General features: G+C 44.7%; 1 protein-coding gene across 2 annotated transcripts; it reads left to right on the top strand.

Annotated features, from left to right (window-relative positions):
• Positions 1–5944: 5944 nt before the first annotated feature.
• On the top strand, positions 5945–23765 carry myh7ba (myosin, heavy chain 7B, cardiac muscle, beta a). 2 transcript variants are annotated; one of them, XM_086167771.1, is made up of 44 exons: positions 5945–6023; positions 6282–6449; positions 6785–6888; positions 6969–7112; positions 7713–7869; positions 7946–7973; positions 8156–8252; positions 8792–8815; positions 8900–8992; positions 9081–9144; positions 9841–9939; positions 10020–10123; positions 10698–10836; positions 10932–11050; positions 11675–11824; positions 11964–12134; positions 12215–12394; positions 12480–12612; positions 12708–12769; positions 13080–13167; positions 13248–13365; positions 13449–13572; positions 13658–13794; positions 16223–16478; positions 16577–16819; positions 16912–17088; positions 17178–17323; positions 17404–17494; positions 17568–17957; positions 18040–18166; positions 18247–18365; positions 18447–18643; positions 18727–18910; positions 19071–19236; positions 19321–19445; positions 19529–19644; positions 19752–19944; positions 21027–21230; positions 21342–21467; positions 22256–22426; positions 22532–22636; positions 22714–22809; positions 23407–23541; positions 23659–23765. In XM_086167771.1, exons 2-44 carry the CDS (start codon positions 6353–6355, stop codon positions 23674–23676), a joined length of 5817 nt encoding a protein of 1938 aa, XP_086023897.1. In that variant the 5' UTR covers positions 5945–6023; positions 6282–6352; the 3' UTR covers positions 23677–23765. The 2 variants fall into 2 exon arrangements, with proteins under 2 accessions (XP_086023897.1, XP_086023898.1); XM_086167772.1 differs by lacking the exons at positions 5945–6023; positions 6282–6449; positions 6785–6888; positions 6969–7112; positions 8156–8252 and having other exon boundaries at positions 7775–7869.
• Positions 23766–23789: the final 24 nt, after the last annotated feature.

Genomic DNA, 23789 nt, shown 5'->3' with positions numbered 1-23789 from the left:
GACTATGAATACAAGGCCTCTGTAAAATTTGTGATGTGAAATGATGCTCTGTTGCTGCGGAGGCTGTTATATTGTAGTTATCTGGTCTCTGTGTGGCTTTTAGATAAAAAATATCCATCACAGACGCCTAGTAGAGCTGTGGTTTCCTTTTGAACCCTCAGGAAAACAACAACCTTTGTCATTGATGTATTTCTGTTGATTGGCTGGCTGCCTTTGACCAAATCCATTGACCCAATAGTAAAATATTTCACTTCCTGTCATTATATCAACAGTTCAAAGCAGTTTATGTAATGACTAGATCACTAGTTGACCCGCACATAATGTTATACTGATGGTAAAACAATCGGTGTAGTATAATAGATTAGTATAATGCACACAAGACACTTGTTATGCAACAAATCACAATTCACGCATGTGAACAAAAAATCAACGACTTGGAATCAACAGGTGACTGTTGTTTTCTCTGAGGATATTTGGGCACAGTCTGATATCTTACATTTAAAAAACAAAACCAAATGAAAAAGATTTTGAAACAAGTTTTTCGTTTGTGTTTTTATCGTGATTGTCTGTTGGAGTTCTGAAATAATAATAGTCATTGGCCACTTTTGTCTGGTTCTCTATCTCATATTTGAGGCAAGAATCAAAAGGATTATTGATTGAAATGACAGAATCTGGCGGTTGTGAATCTTACAAGATTTATTCATCAGGATTTTATTATCATTTTTAATTTTCCATTAATATCACCACAGGACTGCCATTTCTTTCCCAAACACATTTTCCTCTCATCCTTCAAGAGCGGTCGCCATGCAAATCTCAGGCTGGATCTCAGCTCGACTGCTACCTTTATTTTCCGGATTCTGCCTGGCAACCCGGTGAATTAATTGAACTTTCGATTGGATGGTTTGACATATCTGCTGCCAGTCCTGCTTCTCTCCCTGTGTTTGAACCAGTTGCCAGGGCGACAGGTGACGTCTTCAGCAAGCTGAGTCGCTGGCGGTGGTGTTTCTGTGAATACGTGTGCACGTGTGTCTAAAGGAAATGTACAAAGGGGCTTGAAGCCTGTGTAAACTGGGAAAGAGCCGCCACGCGACTTGGTGAAATGCCTCTCATTGTAACAGCAGCTCTGCCTATACAATAGACAATAACTTAGATGGAGCTACCCTGACGGTGTGATGCTGCAGGTCGCTAACTGAAGGGCTTTCAGCGACAGGCAAGGCTTCCAAGGACATATAAAGTGACATCGAGCGACTGAAGTCACAGCCCACTTTGAAGAAAAGGTGATTTCACTGGAACCTAAAACATGTATCTCTATGGATTTTGGATTGCTTTGGAAATGGATTTTGGGTGCTTATTTAACTTTTACCATATATAGTGGTTTAATCACCTTCCAAAAGCCCTTTACAATGGATCACATTTACCAATTCACAAAGACACTTCAGAGCTGCCATGCAAAGCATTAACCAGGCCATCGGGGGAAATGGGGGGTTTAGTGTTTTGCTCAAGGACGCTTAGTCATGCAGACAGAAGGAGCTGGGAATCAAACCAACAACCTGACAATTGGGGGGTCATCTGCTCTAAACACTGAGCAACAGCTGCTCCAATTTTTTAAAACAATAATAACTAACTGAAGTGGGGAGCAGACAAATATGGGGACCAACTGCAATACTATTAAAATCAGAAATGTTTCCAAAGCTCTTACAGGACTGTCTCCTAAAATTAGAATATTGTGATAAAGTTCTTCATCTTCTGTAATGCAATTAAAAAAACAGAAATTACTTTTTCATGGTATTCTAATATTTTGAGACAGGATTTTTTAGTTTTCTTAAGATGTAAGCCATAATCAGCAATATTGAAATAATAAAAGGCTTGCAATATTTCAGTTGATTTGTAATGAATCCAGAATGTATGACATTTTTGTTTTTGTAATTGCATTACAGAAGATAAAGAACTTTATCACAATATTCTAATTTTCTGAGACAGTCCTGTAATTCGGTATTGAAAAAAGGAAAAAAAAAAAAAAAATATATATATATATATATATATATATATATATATATATATAATAAAATCTATTGTAAAGATGAACTCAGGATTTCAAGCTCTAATCCAATCAAAAGGCGGCGGAAAAATAGGTCTTGGGTCTTGGAAAATATTTACTGCAAAAAATTAAAAAACAGCATGAAATATTCAGCAATTAAGAGAGAGACCAGCGCCACTGTGAGAAGATTTCGAGTTTAAACCGTGCAGGAAGGAGCTGGTGAGAACTCCCCTTGCTGCATCGCCGTCAATCACACACATGACACCACAGATTCCCCCTGTCCTTGCAGTGTTAAGAGTTAGATGTATTCTGAGTGATGAGTCTTGAGTGATGAGCCGGCGGGACCTGTTAACTCTTTCCTCCACTGCACCAGGCGATGGCTGGGTGGGGGTGCATGACGGGGGGGCAGCAGCCAGGCTCTCTCTGGGATCCTGGAGTGCGTCAGATTGTCTGCGGGCCTGTGTTTGGATAAGGCAGCATGTCCATTGTCTCTGGTGCCCCAGCTGGGTCGAGGTATGCCTCCATGCTCCTGAAATAGAAGGACAGCTGAGGGCTGCCATGCATACTGAGGGCAGGGTGGGCCGAAAAGGCTGGGCCCACTGACCCAGACCACAACTGAGAGTGGGGTATTGTCTGGAGCCAGAGGCTAATAGCTAAGGTATCAACCTCTTAAACGGCCGGCTAAAAGACTGATTAAGTCTGCCGTCTGTTATTGTTGCCTGTGTGTGAATGGATGTCATGGGGCCCGATGGGTGTGGAGGAATAATTGGGGATTTAGAGTGCGTTTGTGCCACGCGTCTGCCCGTCTCCACTCCGATGACCCTGCGGCTAAGACCCCAGCCCACAGAGTTGCTGCAAGGTATTGCGGGCAAACACGAGGCGATTACAGAAATATCCACCGGCGATGAATGCTTTGATCCAAAATGAAACATGGCTCTGACCTTTTTATGGCACCCACATGGTGCAAAACACAGACCGTAATATTTGTTCTCTCGAGTGAGCATATGTTGCTCCGCTTGTGAAGTGGAGGGGGGACAAAACAAGAAAAAGAAATGGAGGGAAATAAAAATTTCCAACGAGATCATCAATGCAGAAATGAAATTCTATGTAGGGTAAAATTCAGTTTGACCTTTTGAAAATAGAAATAAGCTATAAAAACAAGCAAAAAGTGAAATCATCTCAATACTGCATTATGATAGGACTTTTCAATTTGATTTGTTTGCGTGTTTTTTTGGAATTTGAAACTCATACTCTTAAAAACATTAAAAACAAATTTTTGCTGTGTATCTGAGTACTTTTACACTTGTATAGAAGTACTTGTCAAGCTTAAGTAGTACAATCTGGCCAAGGTGGAAAGGGCACTACTATTTTTAATTGACGTTGTATTGCTGTAACTAATAATGTAGTTTAGATAGTGGAAAGATGTCTCGGCAAGAGGCAAGAGGTCTCGAGGAAGACCAAAGAGAAGATTTATGGACGTAGAGAGAGAGGATATGAAGGTAGTTGGTGTGAGAGAGGAAGATACAGAGAATAGGGTTAGATGGAGAAAGTTGACTCGCTGTGGCGACCCCTGACGGGAAAAGCCAAAAGAATAAGAAGAAGAAGAAGAAGAAGAAGAAGAAGAAGAAGAAGAAGAAGAAGAAGAAGAAGAAGAAGAAGAAGAAGAAGAAGAAGAAGATAGTGGAAAGATATTTGATTGATATTTGCATTTTGTGCTTTAGAAAAACAGCGGCAGACTTTCGGTGCTGATGAACAGACCCACCTGTGTAGAGACGAAGCGTGCAGATAGAGATGGGCCGCGTCAAGTACTATTACATTCTGATGAGAGGGGCTGCAGTCGTAAGTCCCAATCTCTCTCCATCTCCCCACATAATCCCGCTGGCATTCAGTGCATGATGATCTAAAACAACTGTGACCGACCCCCAGATCAAACCTTGATGCCCAAAATGTCGGCTCCTTGCCTGCGCATCACCGAACTGACAGCCGGCCAATTCCTAGCATGAGCTGAGGACGGGGGACAAAGCTTTGGGGGTAAGGTCTACAGCCCGGGCTCTGGTTCTGTCATTTCATACGGAACGGTAATTCAAAGCCACACAAATGTCCACTAATCAAAACATGGTCCTGGTGGCCCTGGTCCACTTAATGGACCAGGCCCGCATTAGGGTCTAAATGATTTTGAGGAACACTGGGGACGTAAGGAGAGCTGTTCCACTGAGAAGTCAGCTGTTGCAGGCGGCTGCAGCACTGCAGCGCGGAGAGATGTGCTGTGTGTGTGAGGAGGGGGGGGGACAACGCCAACACTGCAGCCGCTCCACTATGTGTCTGTATGTGTGTGTGTTTACATGCCGAAGTATGCGGACTTATTTAAAGCCGGCAGCTCTGGGGACTTTGGGATTCATCTCCTCCTCATGTGCTATCAGCATGCCAGCTTTTCCAATGGTGTAGCGAGTGACATAGTACATAAACCAGCCTCTGCCTCTCTGAAGAGCCCCTTGTCCCAGAATAGCTCCGAGCCTGCTCTGTCAAACTGATGCCCGAGAAAGTTGAAGCCATCACGGCAACACCTCTCAGTCTGCCACGGCAACAGATAACAGCATCAACAAAGATGGCGGGCCCTCAATCCAAGACATCAAGTCGACAGTTTGTTTCTGCGTGGGCTCATGAGTGGGTATATTTGTTTTTTTTTTTTTTTTTTAAAGGTGGGGGGGGGTCCTCATTCACGCAAGACATGGAGTTGTATGAGAGGCTGCTGATGGTCCCGGGTTTTAAAGAATTTATCGCCACCAATAGTTACCAGTCGATCTCCCTATCAGGAATGCTGGACTCTGGCTTTGTCTATTCTGAGTAACTGTGGTCCTCCCCCTCACCCACACTGCACTGTCACCCTGCTCTCATACCAGGCACCAACCTCTCCCCTTGATCTGAAGGTCAGATTTGGCGAGGCCAGAGTGTGAGAGGTGCAGCGCCTCTGCCAAAACGGCTAGATGAACTAAATGGCACAAACGATTCCCGAGATTGCCACACACAGCGACATATGTGTGTGTTTCTATCCAGGGGTTCAAAGCACCTGTCCCAACTCAAAAAAAACAAACTAAAAGAATTCAAATTTTTTCATCATTTGGACTAAATCGGCAAGTGTATTCCTCCATTTCGACTTCATGCGAAGCGCCTGTGTGGCAGGAGCCATAGGCGCCATCTTTCTCTCTATTAATATAATGTTGTTTATTTATAGTAGCATGTTTAATGCCACACAGCTCCTGAAATAATCTCTTCTAAGGTTGCATCCTCAGAGGCGGCACACAATAGCAAACATCCCGGTTGACTCTTCACAACACAAAAAGCTGCAGTGCAATTACTTGGAACATGAGGTCATCAGCATCAGGGTGACCTGGAAAAAAGGGGGGATTAACAAATTTGTTTCAATCGGGACAAGATGGATACGTTTATTCCCCAGTCGGGCGGTCGTTGTAACCTTTGCTTTTTTTTTTTTTTTTTTGCCTCTCCCTCTACATCTTTCTGACAATATTGTGTCAAAATGTCCACTTTCCAGGTGTGATGAGTTGCTTTATCTCCAGAGTCGATGATGTTTTTTCTTGACCTAAGAAAATAAAATCTAAAAAAAAAAAGGGGAAAAATTCTAACCGCAGGGATGCTCCTATATAACTCCCCCCACCCCCCATCAACCCCCTCCACTCTCCCCCAGTGTGTGTACGGTGCATAAAATAACTGGGATACAAAAATAGCCGGCTTGGGTTTAGCGCAATGACAAAAACGTAGCTTTCCTTTTGTGTCAATTGAGACAGCCGCCGAGCACCAATGGGCGTCGGAGGAGGTGACATATGCTAATGAGGGACAAATGTCCACTGACCGTGACCTTGAGAATCACAGTATAAAGCAAGGCACATCTTACCAGGCCGTTATTTGGTTGTGCTCGTCCTCGGGGTGGGGGGTCAGCGGCCCACCGTGCGCGCCCTTTTTGTTTTTGGTACGTAGATCACTGTGTGTTTTACGCGCCTGGTTGACTCATCTTTTGAGAATCTTAACACTCTTCTCCTTCTTCCACTGTGTCGTCGTTCACTTTTTTTTTTCTTCACCCAACCGTGCGGGCGTAGTTGCGTAAACGTTCTGTGGATTTGGCTTTGCGCCTTTTTACGCGCAGCAGCCGCGCGCGTCCCTCTGTCGCAGTGAAGTGAAAAAGTAAACTAACCAAGTTTTTTTTTTTCCTCTTTTTCTTCCCAACAAGGACTTCGGCAACCCTCCGGTCTCCCCCCGCTGTCTGCGAGTGTGTTCCCGTGCACGAGGACCCTCAGCACCATGTCGCGCTTTGACGTGAAGGAGTTTGGAGACGCCGCGCCGTTTTTACGCAAAACTGATCTGGAGCTCCTGGCGGCGCAAACACTGGCTTTCGACGGTAGGCCTAATGTCACCCACTCCCTCAATAAGCACCCATTATAAAAAAACGCAACTTTAGAAGGGAAATCACATCTAAATTTTTAATTCCTAGAATATAATTTAAATATCCTTGTTTTAACTTGATGTCATAGAAAAAAAAAAAGGGATAATAGCTTCAGACCAAACTCAGCAGACATTTTTCTATTTTGAAGACATTTTCATATCCCAACTTTATTACTTTATTTATTTTTTATGCACGAGTAAAATTGTGTTATTTCCACAATATTGGAATTGTGTAACACAGACTCTTTCACAAAATGCTTATATTTTGAGATGATTTGCTGATTTGCTCAGGAAAGAAGCGAGCGTGGGTCCCCGACGAGAAGGAAGCGTACATTGAGGTCGAGATTAAGGAGCTCAGCGGTGACAAAGTCGTCGTTGAGACCAAGGACGGGAAGGTAAGCTACGTTTCCCCGGTGAATCTTGACGTCTTTCCTCCCACGACGGATGCCTCATCGTAAGTGCCTCCGGTCAACAGACGAAGACCGTGAAGGACTGCGACATCCAACATATGAACCCCCCCAAGTACGACATGATCGAGGACATGGCCATGTTGACTCACCTCAACGAGGCCTCCGTCCTTTTCAACCTGCGCAGACGCTACGCTGCCTGGATGATTTATGTGAGTGTTTTATGATTGACACGTCTAAAGTCCGCTCAGATATGACGCTGATATTCTTTACATCAACCGTATACTAGCTCTCAATAAACCTTACGGTCTCAAGTGAAAATAGTGTCACTGCACAGCATGGGAAATTATTGCTTTATTGTAACATATATGTGCAATCTAATTGTCACTAGATGAAGGTCAGAGGTCTCGAGGTGGTTTAATCAAATCAACAAAAAAATCTCAAAAACATCAAAATCAGGCTGTGTTAAAAATTTTACGTTGCACGTGAGACAGGTGCTCCGAAGATGTTTAGGTTGTGGATAATTCGAGGTATAGATGTAAGATAATTAATTTTTGCCAGTATTGAAACAGAATGGTTGCCATTCGAGATCCTAAATGTTTTCTCGACATGTACGCTTGACCAAATATGGATGTCTGAATTAAGTGAATGCACCACAATCTGATCCGACATTTGAACGCCCAACCCGTGATCAGTTTTTCCTGTCAACTTTTCAACCGGCTGCCGCAGATGTTGTGTAGCGGTTTGAATCAGCTGATCGATACATACAAGTCACCAAAGCGGTGGGTTAAAGACGCTTTCTGTCACCTCAGACCTACTCAGGGCTCTTCTGCGTGACGGTGAACCCTTACAAGTGGCTGCCGGTCTACACCGCCCCCGTGGTCGCTGCCTACAAGGGCAAACGCCGCTCAGAGGCGCCGCCGCACATCTACTCCATCGCAGACAACGCCTACAATGACATGCTGCGCAGTGAGTGTCACGTCCTGATTGAGCACAATAGCGTTCCCTTTTTTTCCCTGCTAACTCTATAACTCTTCTCCCATAGATCGGGAGAACCAGTCCATGCTTATCACGTAAGTGTGAACCGTCACAAAAAAAACAAAAACACACTTTCTATTTCCTTGACAGTGTAATATGAGTTAAAAATATGTAAAAGTGACTTTTCACATGGAGATTTTTTTTTCCTTCCTGGTTTTGTTTAAACAGTTTTGACAATTTTGTGTCAACATTTTTTTCACTTTTCACACTCCTATAGCGGAGAATCCGGTGCAGGCAAAACTGTCAACACGAAACGTGTCATTCAGTATTTTGCCATTGTGGCAGCTCTCGGGGAAACACCTGCTAAGAAAGCAGTAAGGCCCTCATGGCAACCTGTAATTTTTTTTTGTACCTCACCTCCCTTTTTCTTCCAACTTTTTCAATGCATTTTATTTTTATTTTATTTGTCTTTTTTTTTTAATCCCAGGAATCCTTCAGTGTCCTTCCTTTTTAAAAACCATGCATTTCCATACATTTTCCTCCATGAAAACGGTGAATGTGAGACTATCGCATTCATGTCTTTCCCCTCATGTGTTGTGTAGTCCTTTCCAGCCATTTTTGCAATGCCTCCCGGTTGATTTTTTTTTTCTATTTTTTTATTTTCACTTTTCTTTCCTCCTTCCCATGTCTTTTTTTTTCTTTTTGCCAAATATTTTTTCCCATTGATTTTTGATTTTGCTGATTCCCTTCCCCCTGCGTTTGCTCCATCATATAAAACAAAGCGGCCATTGATTGTTTTAACAATCAGTTCCTAATTTTCCAGTCAGTCATGCTGTCCCCCTCCCCACCCTGTGCACAGTCATGTTTGACATTATGCCAATCTCATTGTTTTTTTACTTTTTTCGCTTTGCAGCAAGGCCCTGCAACCAAAACAGGGGTGAGTTCAATCCCTTGATCGAAATTTTGTTATAACAATGAAACAGCTTTATTTACATTTAACACTGTGAAATATGCACCTCAGGGGACTCTAGAGGATCAAATCATCGAGGCAAACCCGGCCATGGAGGCCTTCGGGAACGCCAAAACATTAAGGAACGACAATTCGTCTCGTTTTGTAAGCATCTACCACATGACAGACAGCGTTTTTAATATCAATTTATTCATCTAGTGTTTGAAAAAAAAAACACCCTTCTCTCTCACAGGGAAAGTTCATCAGGATCCACTTCGGCCCCACAGGCAAGCTGGCCTCGGCTGATATCGATATCTGTGAGTTGAATGTTTTAACCAAGATTCAGCGCAATTAGTAATCAAACAAATAGGCATTTAAAAACCTTGGTATTTCATAAACTTTCTTTTCATTTGAAAATGTTACTCATTATGATGTGAGTATAGATGTGATTATGTTTATATATATATATATATATATATAAACCCCCCACTCCCCCATATATGTATATATATATATATATACATACACATGTATATATATATATATACACACACACACACACGTGTATATATATATATATATATATATATATATATGTATATATATATATATATATATATATATACACACGTACATATATATATATAGTTATTTTTTGTGCATTACTTTTGTCACTTATACCTCTAAAACTTTATAGATACCACTGTAGATTGTATTTTGAATGTACATAAACATCTGTGCATTACAACAGCAATGACTTTGCAGTCAATATCATTTATTTGGTATTACAGCTAATAGTCATGTTTGACAATGAATTGCCAGGCATATAATATTTAATAATATTTCTCCTCATTGCTTTTTAAATGTTTTGAAAACTATTTATATGTTCTTTATAGACTGTCTGGACATTATTTCAATAGCTGTTATAAATATATCTATCATTTCTTGCTGTCTTTGCTAAGTGTTTTCTCAATAATTGCCAATATTGAATATTTAACTTGTTTCTTTTTCAGATCTCCTGGAAAAATCCCGGGTGATTTTCCAACAGCCGGGCGAGAGGAGCTACCACATCTACTACCAGATCATGTCGCACAAGAAACCCGAGTTGTTAGGTGGGTCCCTTCGGCAGCAGCGCAGAAACTCAGCTCTCTCCACGCTTGTTTTTTCACATGCAAATGTTCCCGGGTTCCAGACATGCTGCTGGTGTCTTCCAACCCCTACGACTACCACTTCTGCTCGCAGGGTGTGACCACCGTGGAGAACATGAATGACGGGCAGGAGCTGATGGCGACTGATGTGAGATTTTTTTTCCCCTTTCCTTCGTCAAACAGAAAATTGCTGATGAGCTGCAACTTTTACAAAATCTTTACAGAATCAGCTTCATTGCATTCAATTCCACCTATATGGGGGATCGATTTTGTTTGATTTATTCATGGGAAATATCATGCATTCACACACGCACACACACACACACACACACACACACACAGACACACACATATGCACACTACCTCAGGGGTTACACCATTCACAAATTGCACTAAACTCTGGACTCTGCATTTGCACTTTTTTTTACTGCTGTCACTTTAAAATACTTGCACCTCAACCTTTTTTGGACTTTGTTGCCTTTGCTGTTACCTTTCACTATTGCAAGGTGGATCCTAGAATAACGCAATTTCGATCCTTTATATGTGTGAAACATATGGCAGTGTCGACAATAAGTTGACCTCACTGAGACTCAATTTTTTTTTTTAACTTGAATTACCTTATACCTTGTTGAATAAGTTCTTCAATGATGTTTATAATATTTTTTCTGATGGAAAAAAAAAGAGATACACACTCGTCTCATCTCTCCTCTGCCTTTCTTCAGCACGCCATGGACATCCTGGGCTTCCTGCCCGACGAAAAGTATGGCTGTTACAAAATAGTCGGCGCCATAATGCACTTTGGCAACATGAAGTTCAAACAGAAGCAGCGTGAAGAGCAGGCAGAGGCCGACGGCACAGAGAGTGAGCTTTTTTTGCCACCAAATCTACTGATTTTTTTTTTTTTTTTCCAACAAGATTTGTAATTAGTTACCTTATTTGTCCTGTTTGGCACCCAGGTGCTGACAAGGCCTCGTACCTGATGGGTGTGAGCTCAGCGGACCTTATCAAAGGCCTCCTCCACCCGCGGGTGAAAGTGGGCAACGAGTACGTGGTTAAGGGACAGAATGTCGAGCAGGTCAGTCAATTATCAGAATCAGAATCAGAGGCATATGGGGTAGCATAGCAACCGGGAGCAGATCCAACATCTATACAGAATAAAAATACAATAAATATATAAAATAAAAAGGTAAAATGAATATAAGGTGAAATTCAAGGTAAAAAATAAAGAGTGAAAATAACGTAGCAAATAGTGTAAATATTTTTAGGGTTGGATTTTTCCTGACGAAACCAAACATCTGTGAACACACTAGGATTTACTCTAAAAATTAGCAAAAGAATCATTGAAAATTGATTTAAAGTTACCTGAGATATATCTGCAAATAAACTGAAAAAAAACCCCAATGTTAAGAAATGACTATATCAGTGGGGATATCAGTGGCTCAAAAGTAAAATTATACAAATAATAAAATAAAGGGAAAAATACAAATATGTTTCATGCCCTCCAGGATAATATATTTACTTATGAAGGCCAGGTTCTTAATCCTCGCTAAATCAATACTCTCATCATTCAGCGCAGCACACACACACACACTGCAGGATGTGGTAGCTAAGCAACAAGATCTATCTGTGTGAATGACAGCTGCATTTCTCCTATGTGCACGTGTGTCACTTCGTGTGTGTGTGTGTGTGGGTGTCGTAGGTGGCTTATGCAGTCGGCGCTCTGGCCAAAGCGACATATGACCGCATGTTCAAATGGCTGGTTGGACGAATTAACCGGACGCTGTACACCTCACTGCCTCGCCAGTACTTCATAGGAGTCCTGGACATCGCTGGCTTTGAGATATTTGAAGTAAGTTGTAAATATCTTTTTATTTAATTTCAGTGCGGAAAGCTGTCTGTTCAGACATCAATTTCATCTGTTCCTCGCTGCAAAGATTTAGTGCGAGATCTTCTTCCCAAGTCTCAATGCACACTATCTTTTGTTGCAGCTCAACAGCTTCGAGCAGCTGTGCATCAACTTCACAAACGAGAAACTGCAACAGTTTTTCAACCATCACATGTTCATCCTCGAGCAGGAGGAGTACAAGCGGGAAGGCATTGAGTGGACTTTCATAGACTTTGGACTGGACCTCCAAGCCTGCATCGACCTCATCGAAAAGGTGACTGAATTCTTACCGGTTGGGTCAAAAGTGACTTTTCTCTGAAACACATATGGACTGACGTGTTGCTGCTCCCGCAGCCGCTGGGTATCATGTCCATCCTGGAAGAGGAGTGCATGTTTCCCAAAGCCACGGACAGCAGCTTTAAAGCCAAACTCTACGATAATCACATCGGCAAGTCACCCAATTTCCTAAAACCTCGTCCGGACAAGAAGCGAAAATACGAGACCCACTTTGAGCTGGTGCACTATGCTGGAGTGGTGAGTGCGCTCGTGGTCACGCACTTGATTAATACATGGATATTCAGTCGTTTATTTTTTTTTACCTTCCCGTACAACCGTTCAGGTACCGTACAACATCATTGGCTGGTTGGACAAAAACAAAGACCCGCTGAACGAGACCGTGGTCGTGTGTTTCCAGAAGTCCTCCAACAAGCTGCTGGCTTCTCTGTATGAGAATTACGTCAGCTCCGACTCAGGTATGGGCCCCTTGACGCCGTTTGTTTTTAAAAAGACTCTACCGGATGTCTTATGGCGGTTAAAGTGATGACTCGGTTGAATTACCTCTCGGCAGTTGGGGGAAAAGAAAAGAGGAAGAAGGCGGCTTCCTTTCAGACTGTGTCTCAGCTTCACAAGGTGAGAATCCAATGTCATACCTGTCACATCATTATTACATGCCGTTATTACTGTCGTGTCTCAAGAGATTCAAGGAATCGAGGTCTAGCAATGGACATCTGGGAGGGAGGCAGTTAAGACTTGCAGTGATGTTTAGTGCAATGATCACATGAACATCACTTTAAGTCTGTGCTGTCTCTTCTCCCCTGATACATCACGGTCAGCTAAGAATTTTGGAAGCACAGTGAAATTTGTTACGTGGGGAGAAGAAACTACAAAAAAATTATATATTTTTTAGTGTCGTCACTCAATATATATTTTATTTAACCAGGAAAATCTGAACAAGCTGATGACCAACCTTCGCAGCACGCAACCTCATTTCGTCCGCTGCATTATCCCCAATGAGACCAAGACTCCCGGTAACAAACGATACAAAATTCTATCGTCAGGGACCGCAAAAAAAAACAAAAAACGCCGGACTCAAAACTGTTCTTTGCAGGGATCATGGATGCGTTCCTGGTTCTGCACCAGCTGCGTTGCAATGGCGTCTTGGAAGGCATCAGGATCTGCAGGAAAGGGTTTCCCAACCGCATCCTCTATGCTGAATTCAAACAGCGGTAAGACCACGAGGACTCGCTTTGTTTCTGAATGCTTTCAAGATATTAGAGAAAAAAAACAGCTTTTTTTTTTTCCATAAAAGGTACCGGATATTAAATCCACACGCCATCCCGGACGATAAGTTCGTGGACAGCCGGAAAGCTGCGGAGAAGCTGCTGGCTTCCTTGGACATCGACCACAACCAGTACAGATTTGGGCACACAAAGGTAGGGCTAGAATGATCCCAGGGACGGGTCTTTGTTTTTTTTTTTTTGTCCTCAATGTCAAACTTTATCCTTGGCTTTCACGCAGGTCTTTTTCAAAGCGGGCCTCCTGGGTCACCTCGAGGAAATGAGGGACGAACGCCTGGCCAAAGTCCTGACGCTGCTGCAGGCTGTTGCTCGGGGCAAGATCATGAGGATGGAGCTTCAGAGGATGCTGGAGAGGAGGTAGAAGCGTGGAAAAATAAATACCTGTGATTTTCGAAACGGTTTAAAACGCGCCACGACTTTGGGACTCGCGGGAAGGTCCTTGAAGCTTCCTACCTCACGAGGGCATGAGTCAAAAAAAGGGCCCGCACCAGTTGGTTCTTTGAACAGGTTTCATAGCAACACGATCGGCCGCGAGCCTTTCTGCTTGTGATACATTATACCTTAGTGTTCACTCCCTTGCTCCAGTATGTGTGGTATGCAAGGGCAGTGTTATCGGCGTGTGTGAGGCGTGTGCGTGCCCTTGTATGGTTACCAGGCATGTGTGTGGGTCCCGCCGTTAATAAGGGCCCCCCTACCCAGCCTGACTTACAAACACGCAGTACACACTTCCGCAGGTCTTCGGCCATTCTCTTCCTCCGCTCTCTCTAAATTAAACAATGCTGACAGTGTCCTCAGAGCCAGGTGGTGACATGTGTCATGTGGCAGCTGCTTGGGCCCTCCCTAAAAATATAACCCCCCCCGCCCGCCTCTTCGGACGCCCAGTGGCCCCTGGCCCCCTTTTGTCCGCGGCGCCTGCACTTCTAAGTGAGTGCATTGATGGGATGCGTGAAGGGTGACAGAGGATTAAATGCTGCCGTCGGACAGAGGGCTTTGGTTACTAAAAAAACACAGACACTCACCTTTGAGAGGCACCCGGCATGGAGTCACGTCAGAAATGCAATCAGCCCCCCCGTTCAGAACCTCCTGCCCCTAGTGTGTGTGTGTGTGTGTGTGTGTGTGAGCGCACGCCTGCTGAAATTCGCCCTCACACTGACGGGAAGTCCTTGACCGGTGGGTTCTGGGTCCATATTTAGGGCTGTGAGAGGCCATCCCGCTGAGACTAAAAATCAATCCCGTAACCCGTTTGGTCACACTCACACACACACACACACACACAGACACACACACACATAAACACAAACCGTCAAAAGCAGCATTTGGTGTGTGATTTCACATCATATATAGATGGCAGTGCACAGGTTAGGGTGGGATTAGAGCCAGAAAATGAAGGACGAGTCACTAAAAAAGCAAGTGAGGAACTCTGGCATGAATCTCTTCACCTCCTCTCTTTGATCAACTTAACCCTGACCTCTATTTTTATCCCTGTCAACTGTACGCTGCCGAATTTGCACAGGCCAAAAGTGCTCCACAAACCCAACCACAAAGACATGCTCCGCCTGTGTTCGGTCAAACTCCGGGTGTTAACATGACGGAATTCATACATTTCTTCCTGGATTTGTTTGAGCCCTGGTCCATACAGAAAACCACATCGTGCCAATTCCACAACAACTCCTCTGGCTGCTGCCCAGGAAAAGAATTGAACTCCATCCCCCTTCTTTACACCTATGAGGCCATTTACAACCTCACTTCCTGAGAACGTCCTCTTTCATCCACCTTGCCGCCTTCTCTGGAATCCAACCCTGACAAATTTTTGAATCTTAAACCTGTAACACACCCATTCAGAGTTGCCTGTTTACCTGAACAATCGCTGCACTGTCTTTCATTTTCTATTTCATGTCAATTTTATCCATTGTCGTTTAATCTGCATCTACAGGACTGTCTCTGAAAATTAGAATATTGTGATAAAGTTCTTTATCTTCTGTAATGCAATTAAAAACTTAAAAATTACTTTTTCATGATATTCTAATATTTTGAGATAGGATTTTTGAGTTTTCTTAAGATATAAGCCATAATAAGCAATATTAAAATAATAAAAGACTTGCAATATTTCAGTTGATTTGTAATGAATCCAGAATATATGACATTTTTGTTCATTTTTATTTTTGTAATTGCATTACAGAAGATAAAGAACTTTATCACAATATTCTAATTTTCTGAGGCAGTCCTGTATATGAAGCTGGAATAGACTCTACCATCCCTGCAACCCAAAGTAAGATGTGGTTGTTTTGAGAATATTGCTACTTTAATATTAAGTACTTTAAAAATAAAATAATAGTCATGTCCCTCGCTGTCTTCTTTTCCCTGCGGCTGCTCCCTTCAGGGGTCGCCACAGCAAATCAGCTTCCTCCATCTAACCTTATATTCCATATCCTGTTCACTCACACACTAACTTTCATGTCTTCGTCGGCTACATCGGAACACGCCTTCTCCCTCTCCTTCTCTGACCCACAGCAGACCCAATTTCTACTGTTACCCTGCAGGTTATCTGTAGAAATTGTGTTTTTTGTTAACCTGGGCCTAGATAATTCCTGTGTAAAACTCACAGATCGGATTCGCACACTTGATTTTGGCATACATTTTACATCAGACGCCCTTCCTGGTGCAACTCTGCATTTATCCGGGCATTGGAACAGCTAAAAAAAAAAAAAAAAAGAGACCGAGGCTGTATTTCATGTCCCTCGATATGTTGTAGCTCAATATTGAATATTTGAACTTCTCTCCATAGGGAAGCCCTCATGATTATCCAGTGGAACATCCGGGCCTTCAACGCTGTCAAGCACTGGCCCTGGATGAAGCTCTTCTTCAAGATCAAGCCCCTTCTGAAGAGCGCCGCCACGGAGAAAGAGCTGGCCTCTTTGAAGGAGGAGCTGGCCAGGCTGAAGGAGGCTTTGGAGAAATCTGAGGCGAAGCGTAAAGAGCTGGAGGAGCGGCAGGTCAGCCTGATCCAAGAAAAGAATGACCTTGCTCTCCAGCTGCAGGCGGTAGGTGCTACCGATCCCCGTGGAATCGGCATTAACGCCGAACCTCGCGGGAGTAAAAATTTGCCGATGTGTTTTTTTTTCTCTCCCGCGTCGTAAAGGAGCAGGACAATCTGGCAGACGCCGAGGACCGCTGTGACCTGCTCATCAAGGCCAAGATCCAACTGGAGGCCAGAGTGAAAGAGATCACGGAGCGGCTGGAGGATGAGGAGGAGATGAGCGCCGGTTTGCTCGCCAAGAAGCGTAAGCTTGAGGACGAGTGCGCGGAGCTCAAGAAGGACATCGATGACCTGGAGATCACCCTGGCCAAAGTGGAGAAGGAGAAACATGCCACCGAGAACAAGGTGAGGAGGCTTTGTGAAGATCGGAGGTGAGTTCTCCATACATTAATAAATAAATCAATTAATTAATAAATGTGTTTTCCTCTTGCCGGCAGGTGAAGAACATAATAGAAGAAATGGCAGCTTTGGATGAAAACATTCTGAAGCTCACCAAAGAGAAGAAGGCCCTCCAGGAGGCCCACCAGCAGACTCTCGACGACCTGCAAGCGGAGGAAGACAAAGTCAACACTCTGACCAAAGCCAAGGCCAAGCTGGAGCAACAAGTGGATGACGTGAGTTTGTCGCAAGTGCACGAGCAGCCTCCGCGGGTCAGAATCCCAGATTGAATAGACAAGGGGTGGATGTGCTCTTTGTGAATCAGCTGGAGGGATCTCTGGAGCAGGAGAAGAAGCTGCGTCTGGACTTGGAACGGGCCAAACGCAAACTGGAGGGAGATCTCAAACTCTCCCTTGAATCCGTCATGGACCTGGAGAACGACAAGCAGCAGCTCGAAGAGAGGCTGAAAAAGTAGGACTGATTTATTTTTTTCCTTGGAACTATAATCTTGTCTTTAAGAAAAAAGGATTAAAATGTGTATTTTATTCCAGGAAAGACTTTGAAATGAACGAGATGGGCTCTAAGATCGAAGACGAGCAAGCGCTGGTCAACCAGCTCCAGAAGAAGATCAAGGAGCTGCAGGTGGAGTCCAGTGTCGTAGCTTTGAAACGTCACGCGACGACGGCTCGATAACCGAGCAGTCTTTTTTGGACAGGCTCGAACGGAGGAGCTGGAGGAGGAGCTGGATTCTGACCGGTCGTGCCGAGCCAAAGTGGAGAAACAGCGCAGCGATGTGTCCCGGGAGCTGGAGGAACTGAGCGAACGGCTGGAGGAGGCCGGGGGCGCGACCTCGGCCCAGATTGAGATCAACAAAAAGAGGGAGTCGGACTTTCTGAAGTTGCGGCGAGATCTGGAGGAGGCCATGCTGCACCATGAGGCCACCACTGCGGCCCTGAGGAAGAAGCACGCCGACAGCGTGGCGGAACTGGGAGAACAGATTGACAGCCTGCAGAGGGTCAAGCAGAAGCTGGAGAAGGAGAGGAACGAGGCCAAGATGGAGGCCGACGACCTGGTGTCCACTGTGGAGCAACTTTCCAAGGGCAAGGTGCTTAAGGAAGGGGGAACGGGGGAAGATTTTACGGAATCACGCTGGAAACCGTTCTTGTCTGTCCATCTTATCTCCTTAGGCCAATTCCGAGAAGATGTGCCGGCTGTACGAGGATCAAATGAATGAGGCCAAAGCCAAGGTAGAGGAGCTTCAGAGGCAGCTCAATGAGAGCAGCAGCCAGAAGGCCCGCGCTCAGGCCGAAAATGGTATGGCACGTCGACGCTTTCACTAAGCTCGAATCCTTTTTTACCCACTGGGTGAGTAACATTGATGCTTCCCCTTGTAGCTGAGCTGGGCAGGAAGCTGGAGGAGCGGGAGGCCATGGTCTCCCAGCTCCAGCGGACCAAGAATTCTTTCAGCCAGAATGTTGAGGAGATCAAGAAACAGCTTGAGGAGGAGAATAAGGTCGGCACTTGATCAGATTTTATTTCCCTTCCAAGGTCCCTCCGGTCGATTTCACTTAAACATCGCGGGTGTCTTCTTTAGGCGAAGAGCGCTCTAGCCCACGCCCTGCAGTCGACCCGCCATGATTGCGATCTCCTCAGGGAGCAGTACGAGGAGGAGCAGGAGGCCAAAGCCGAACTGCAAAGGGCGCTTTCTAAAGCCAACGCCGAGGTGGCTCAGTGGAGGACCAAGTATGAGACTGACGCCATCCAGAAGACAGAGGAACTGGAGGAAGCCAAGTGAGTCGGACATCTTCGGCACAGTGACCCGCTGTTGGCGCCGCCGAGCGCGCTTTTGAATTTTTCCAATGGTGGCGGTTTAGGAAGAAGCTGGTGACGCGTCTGCAGGAGGCCGAGGAGACGGTGGAGGCCTCCAATGCCAAGTGCTCCTCCCTGGAAAAGACCAAACACCGACTACAGACAGAAATCGAGGACCTGGTGATTGACCTGGAGCGAGCTAATGCTGCTGCCACCGTCCTCGACAAAAAGCAACGCAACTTCGACAAGGTAGCAACACAAGAGGAATTTTCCAGATCTGATGTTCTTCGCTTTGGATATATATTTAATATTGTTGCGCTGATAGCGAATTCCCACCTCTAAATATCCAATGACTTGGATGGACGATAGTTTATTTGGTGACAAAGTCCAATCGATCTTTGTCCTTCAGGTCCTGGCCGAGTGGAAGCAGAAATACGAGGAGTGCCAGGCAGAGCTGGAGAACTCTCAAAAGGAGTCTCGCGGCCTCAGCACGGAGCTCTTCAAGCTGAAGAACTCCTACGAGGAGGCCCTGGATCACCTTGAGAGCATCAAGAGGGAGAACAAGAACCTCCAAGGTAGTCGAGCTCCCTCACGCAGTTCGGCGTCCGCATTGAACGGAGGCCTCGCTCTCTGAGACTTCCCTGTTGCTTCCCCTTTAGAGGAGATTGCCGATCTGTCGGGTCAAATCAGCCAGGGGGCGAAGACCATCCACGAGCTGGAGAAGATGAAGAAGGGCCTGGACATGGAGAAAAGCGAGATTCAAGCCGCGCTGGAGGAAGCCGAAGTGAGTTTAAAAGTCGACGTGCTACTCCGTGTGTGGTGATGGACGGAAAACCCATCCTCAAAGACTCCGCCTGTCCGTCTCAGGGCACTCTGGAGCACGAAGAAAGCAAAACTCTCCGCATCCAGCTGGAGCTGAACCAGATCAAGGCCGAAGTCGACAGGAAGTTGGCCGAAAAGGACGAAGAGATTGACAACCTCCGGTGGGTTTCTTTTTTTTTTTTTTTAAATCTGGTCTCCTCACGTTTGCTCCTAAGTCCCCCGCATCCCCTGCCCCGCGATGTCTTTTCATCTCTTCATCGCATTCCAGCCGCAACCACCAGAGAACTCTGGAGTCCATGCAGGCGACCCTCGACGCGGAGGCCAGGTCCCGCAACGAGGCGGTGCGTCTGAGGAAGAAGATGGAGGCAGACCTGAATGAGATGGAGGTGCAGCTGAGCCACGCCAACAGGCAGGCGTCCGAGTCCCAGAGGCTCCTCAGGAACCTTCAGGTTCAGATCAAGGTCAGTGGAGCTTTTCTGGCAAGTAATTATCATTTCTTGGACAATCTGATGAAAAGGTCATTAAACACAACTTAAGAAAACATTCTTTCAAACAATTTTGCTGTTTTTCTTTTCATATCATTCTTTATTCTCCTTTTGAAGGGGATCTATTTTCTCATGTTTTTGTTCTTTGACCGGCGGCAGGCAAACTATGGCAGGAGGGCCAATCCTGGCCTATTTGATTGATTGCTCCAGTCTGCAGGGAGTCACATCAACTAAAAACTCATAAGACATATACATTCCCATGATTACTTTCATTGGCTAGGAAAGCAAGAAGGAAATCATTCAGCATGCTAACTATGCTAGCGGCTGTCATTTGAAGAAACGCTGTGAGGGTAGCCACTAACTCACAGACCCGTGCATCTACTATTCAAGATATCGGCATAAAAGCTAATACCTTACTGGATTACAAATGGGTTGATAAGCAAGTAATGAAAAACAGATCACAGATCATGCCAGTGATGCCTCAACAAGCAAGGGGATCCGGTGATCTGCTGCACAAGCAGGGCACGAGATTCTAAACAGCAACACATTTATACTCTCACCCCTTATTTGTCACCTCATCTCCCAAAGGTCCGGCCCGCTGCACAGTTTGAAAGCTAAATGTGGCTCTGCTGCCAAAAAGGGTTGCCCATCCCTGCCTTAGATATTGTTAAGTTGTTGTTTTTAAGATATAAATATACAAATATATTAGTGATGTTCTCACATGATCCATCTGAATGGATCTACTGGGGACCTTTATAGCAAATTATTATTGGACATTTTGCGTGTCCGTAGTTCTGTCCGTCCTGCTTTTTTGAGTCAGTAGAGGCAGGGGAGGCCGTGCCTCACCTGTCATCACGTAAAGAAAAAAATGCAAAAAGAAAAAATTCATTAAATGGTTATATTTATTCAGGGATTTGTACTATAAAGTTATTTTCCACATAGCTTCACCATGTTTAGCTATTTTTTTTCAAAATTGCAAAATTGCCTCACCAGCCATGAACCTCACCGCGCGTCAGTGTTGGGAACGATGAAAAAAATCATTGCTTGCTTGTCTCCAGGATGTTCAGCTGGAGCTGGACGAGACCATTCACCAGAATGAGGAGCTGAAGGAGCAGGTGGCGGTGACAGAACGCCGCAACAACCTGCTGGTTGCTGAGGTGGAAGAGCTCACGGCTCTGCTGGAGCAGAATGATCGCGCCCGCAAGCTGGCTGAGCACGAGCTGCTGGAGTCCACGGAGAGGGTCAACCTGCTGCACTCTCAGGTGGGAAAGTGTATTTATGCCTGCGTGAAGTACTTTCAGATTTTTTTTTTCTTTTTTTTGCTCTCATTTGTCTTTGTAGCAGCTTAGAAACAAACTTTTTTTTATTTTCAGAACACAGGTCTGATCAACCAGAAGAAAAAACTGGAGAGCGATCTCTCCACGCTGTCCAACGAGGTGGATGACGCTGTCCAGGAGTGTCGCAATGCGGAGGAGAAGGCGAAGAAGGCCATCACTGACGTAAGACGCACTCGTCTGCTGTCACAATGCTCGTACTTTCTGTTTTAAAACTATGGACTTACATTATCGTAAACCCACTATCTTAATATCATTTTTAAATACAGAATGACCACTTGGTGGGTCGACCACCCTCGACCTCTAGAGGCCCCCAAATCCTTTCAACTGTTTCCTCACAAACTAAATATTCCTTTGGATTATAATCCAGTAGTTTATCCAAGCCTTATCAAGCTTGTATACTCTCACATGTAATGTAATTACACTTTCATTAAATGTGGTATTGCCATTTGAATAAAAGCAATTCAACAAAGCATTACTGATTAGGACTTAATTATGACAATTTAATATATGTTAAATTCGTATTATATTTACGTATATACACACATATATATATATATATATATGTATGTATGTATATTACGTTTCTGTAAGTCTTTAGTTTATTTCCTGCTTATTTGATTTAATTTGAGGATTTCCTTGATGATTCTTAGGCACTTATTTGCAGATCTAAGAATCATGAAAATAGTCAGACAAAAACCGAACAATCAAGGCTAAGAGTTTGTCCTCGTGTGTTCCTGTTCCTGGTAATTCCCCCCGCTGGACTTAAAAAACTACAGAAACTGCCAGTGCCTGTGAACCAAAAATAACACAAAGGACATATTTGCAAAAGATGTTGGACATTTAAATGTAATATTTTGGTTGGGGTTATAATGTCAAAGCTGTCCCCTGGAATCTACGGCTCGGTCAATCATCAACCATCAACCATCAACAGCCATCCTATGTATCTGCAGGCGGCCATGATGGCGGAGGAGCTGAAGAAGGAACAGGACACCAGCGCCCATCTGGAGAGGATGAAGAAGAACATGGAACAGACCATAAAAGACTTGCAGATGCGTCTGGATGAGGCTGAACAAATCGCACTCAAAGGCGGAAAGAAGCAGGTCCAGAAGCTGGAGGCCAGGGTGAGTGCCCAGATGAAATAAGGGGGAGGGGGTTTCCTGGATATTTCTTTTTAATTTTGTTTTAATGCGAACTGACGGGAGCTCATGCACTTGTCTGACCGCCAGGTCAAAGAACTGGAGAATGAACTGGAATCCGAGCAGAAAAAGAGCCAGGAGTCTCAGAAGGGAGTGCGGAAATTCGAGAGACGCATCAAAGAGCTCTCATACCAGGTACCCCCGACTCCGTGTGATGAAGGCACTATCAAAATGATGTGCTGGATCCTCTTAACCGCTCGGCCTCTGCGCAGGCTGAGGAAGACAAGAAGAGCCTTGTGCGCCTCCAGGACCTCATCGATAAGCTGCAGGCCAAAGTGAAGAGTTACAAGAGGCAGGCCGAGGAAGCGGTGAGTCCAGGCCCGTTTTACCCGTCCGGCCACGATCGCAAGAGGAAAAGTTGAATTCTGGCTAGGAGGCTGACAGATGGAGCCTTCAAGGAACCTCTGGGGCTTTTACAAACACAAATACTGATGGATGATTTGAAAAAGTCAAATTCCAGCTTCAATTTTTTTAATTTCAAAATCAAGCAAATCAGAAATAATTGATAACTTTTTCACCCGGAGCCCAGTTGGTGGAACAGGTAACCCCCAAATCAGAAGGCCGCTGGGTCAGTCCCCATTTCCTCCTGTGTGCATGTCCTTGGGCAAGACATTAAACATCCACTTGCTCCTTATGACCCAATTAGCGCCTTGCATTGCAATGCTGCCGCCATGGGTGTGGATGTGTGTGTGAATTGGTGAATGTGAATCAATATAAAGAAGTTTGTAATTGCAAGGTGACTTAATGGTTATACAAGTTGGGACCATTAACCATATTTGGCACCTTTTTCAAGAACCAGGATCCAAACAATCGTAGAACTTTGACCCCAGAGCGAGACAAATAGGTTTACTATGGGCGAAATGTTTGTCATTCAAAAAGCTCATTGATTCTCTTTCTCCTCACAGGAGGAACAGGCCAACACCAACCTGACAAAGTTCCGGAAGCTACAGCACGAGCTTGACGACGCAGAGGAGAGGGCCGACATGGCAGAGTCGCAGGTCAACAAGTTGCGTGTCCGCACCCGCGACAAGAACACCAAGGTTGGTGGACTGCGTTACTAGGCAGTTTTGGGCAGAGCTGAGTATTACGAAGAATCAGTAGTATTTACCATGGGTCTGTGCATGTGGCTGCTAACCGACGCGTGACTTCTGTTTCAGCTGCCAAGTGATGGATGAGGCCGAACGCCACAGCCCCAAAAACTGCCAGCTGCAACAGCTGTGCTCATCCATGTGCGAGACTCCAAATAAAGACTGTTAAGCAGTGACTTGCGATTGGTTTCTTTTCCTGC

Source organism: Fistularia commersonii, chromosome 21 (genome assembly GCF_037954325.1).
Source record: "Fistularia commersonii isolate RoL2024-O1a breed Wild chromosome 21, RoL_Fcom_v1.0, whole genome shotgun sequence".
In the NCBI taxonomy this organism is placed as follows: domain Eukaryota; kingdom Metazoa; phylum Chordata; class Actinopteri; order Syngnathiformes; family Fistulariidae; genus Fistularia; species Fistularia commersonii.
This window is presented reverse-complemented; position numbering and strand designations above follow the sequence as displayed.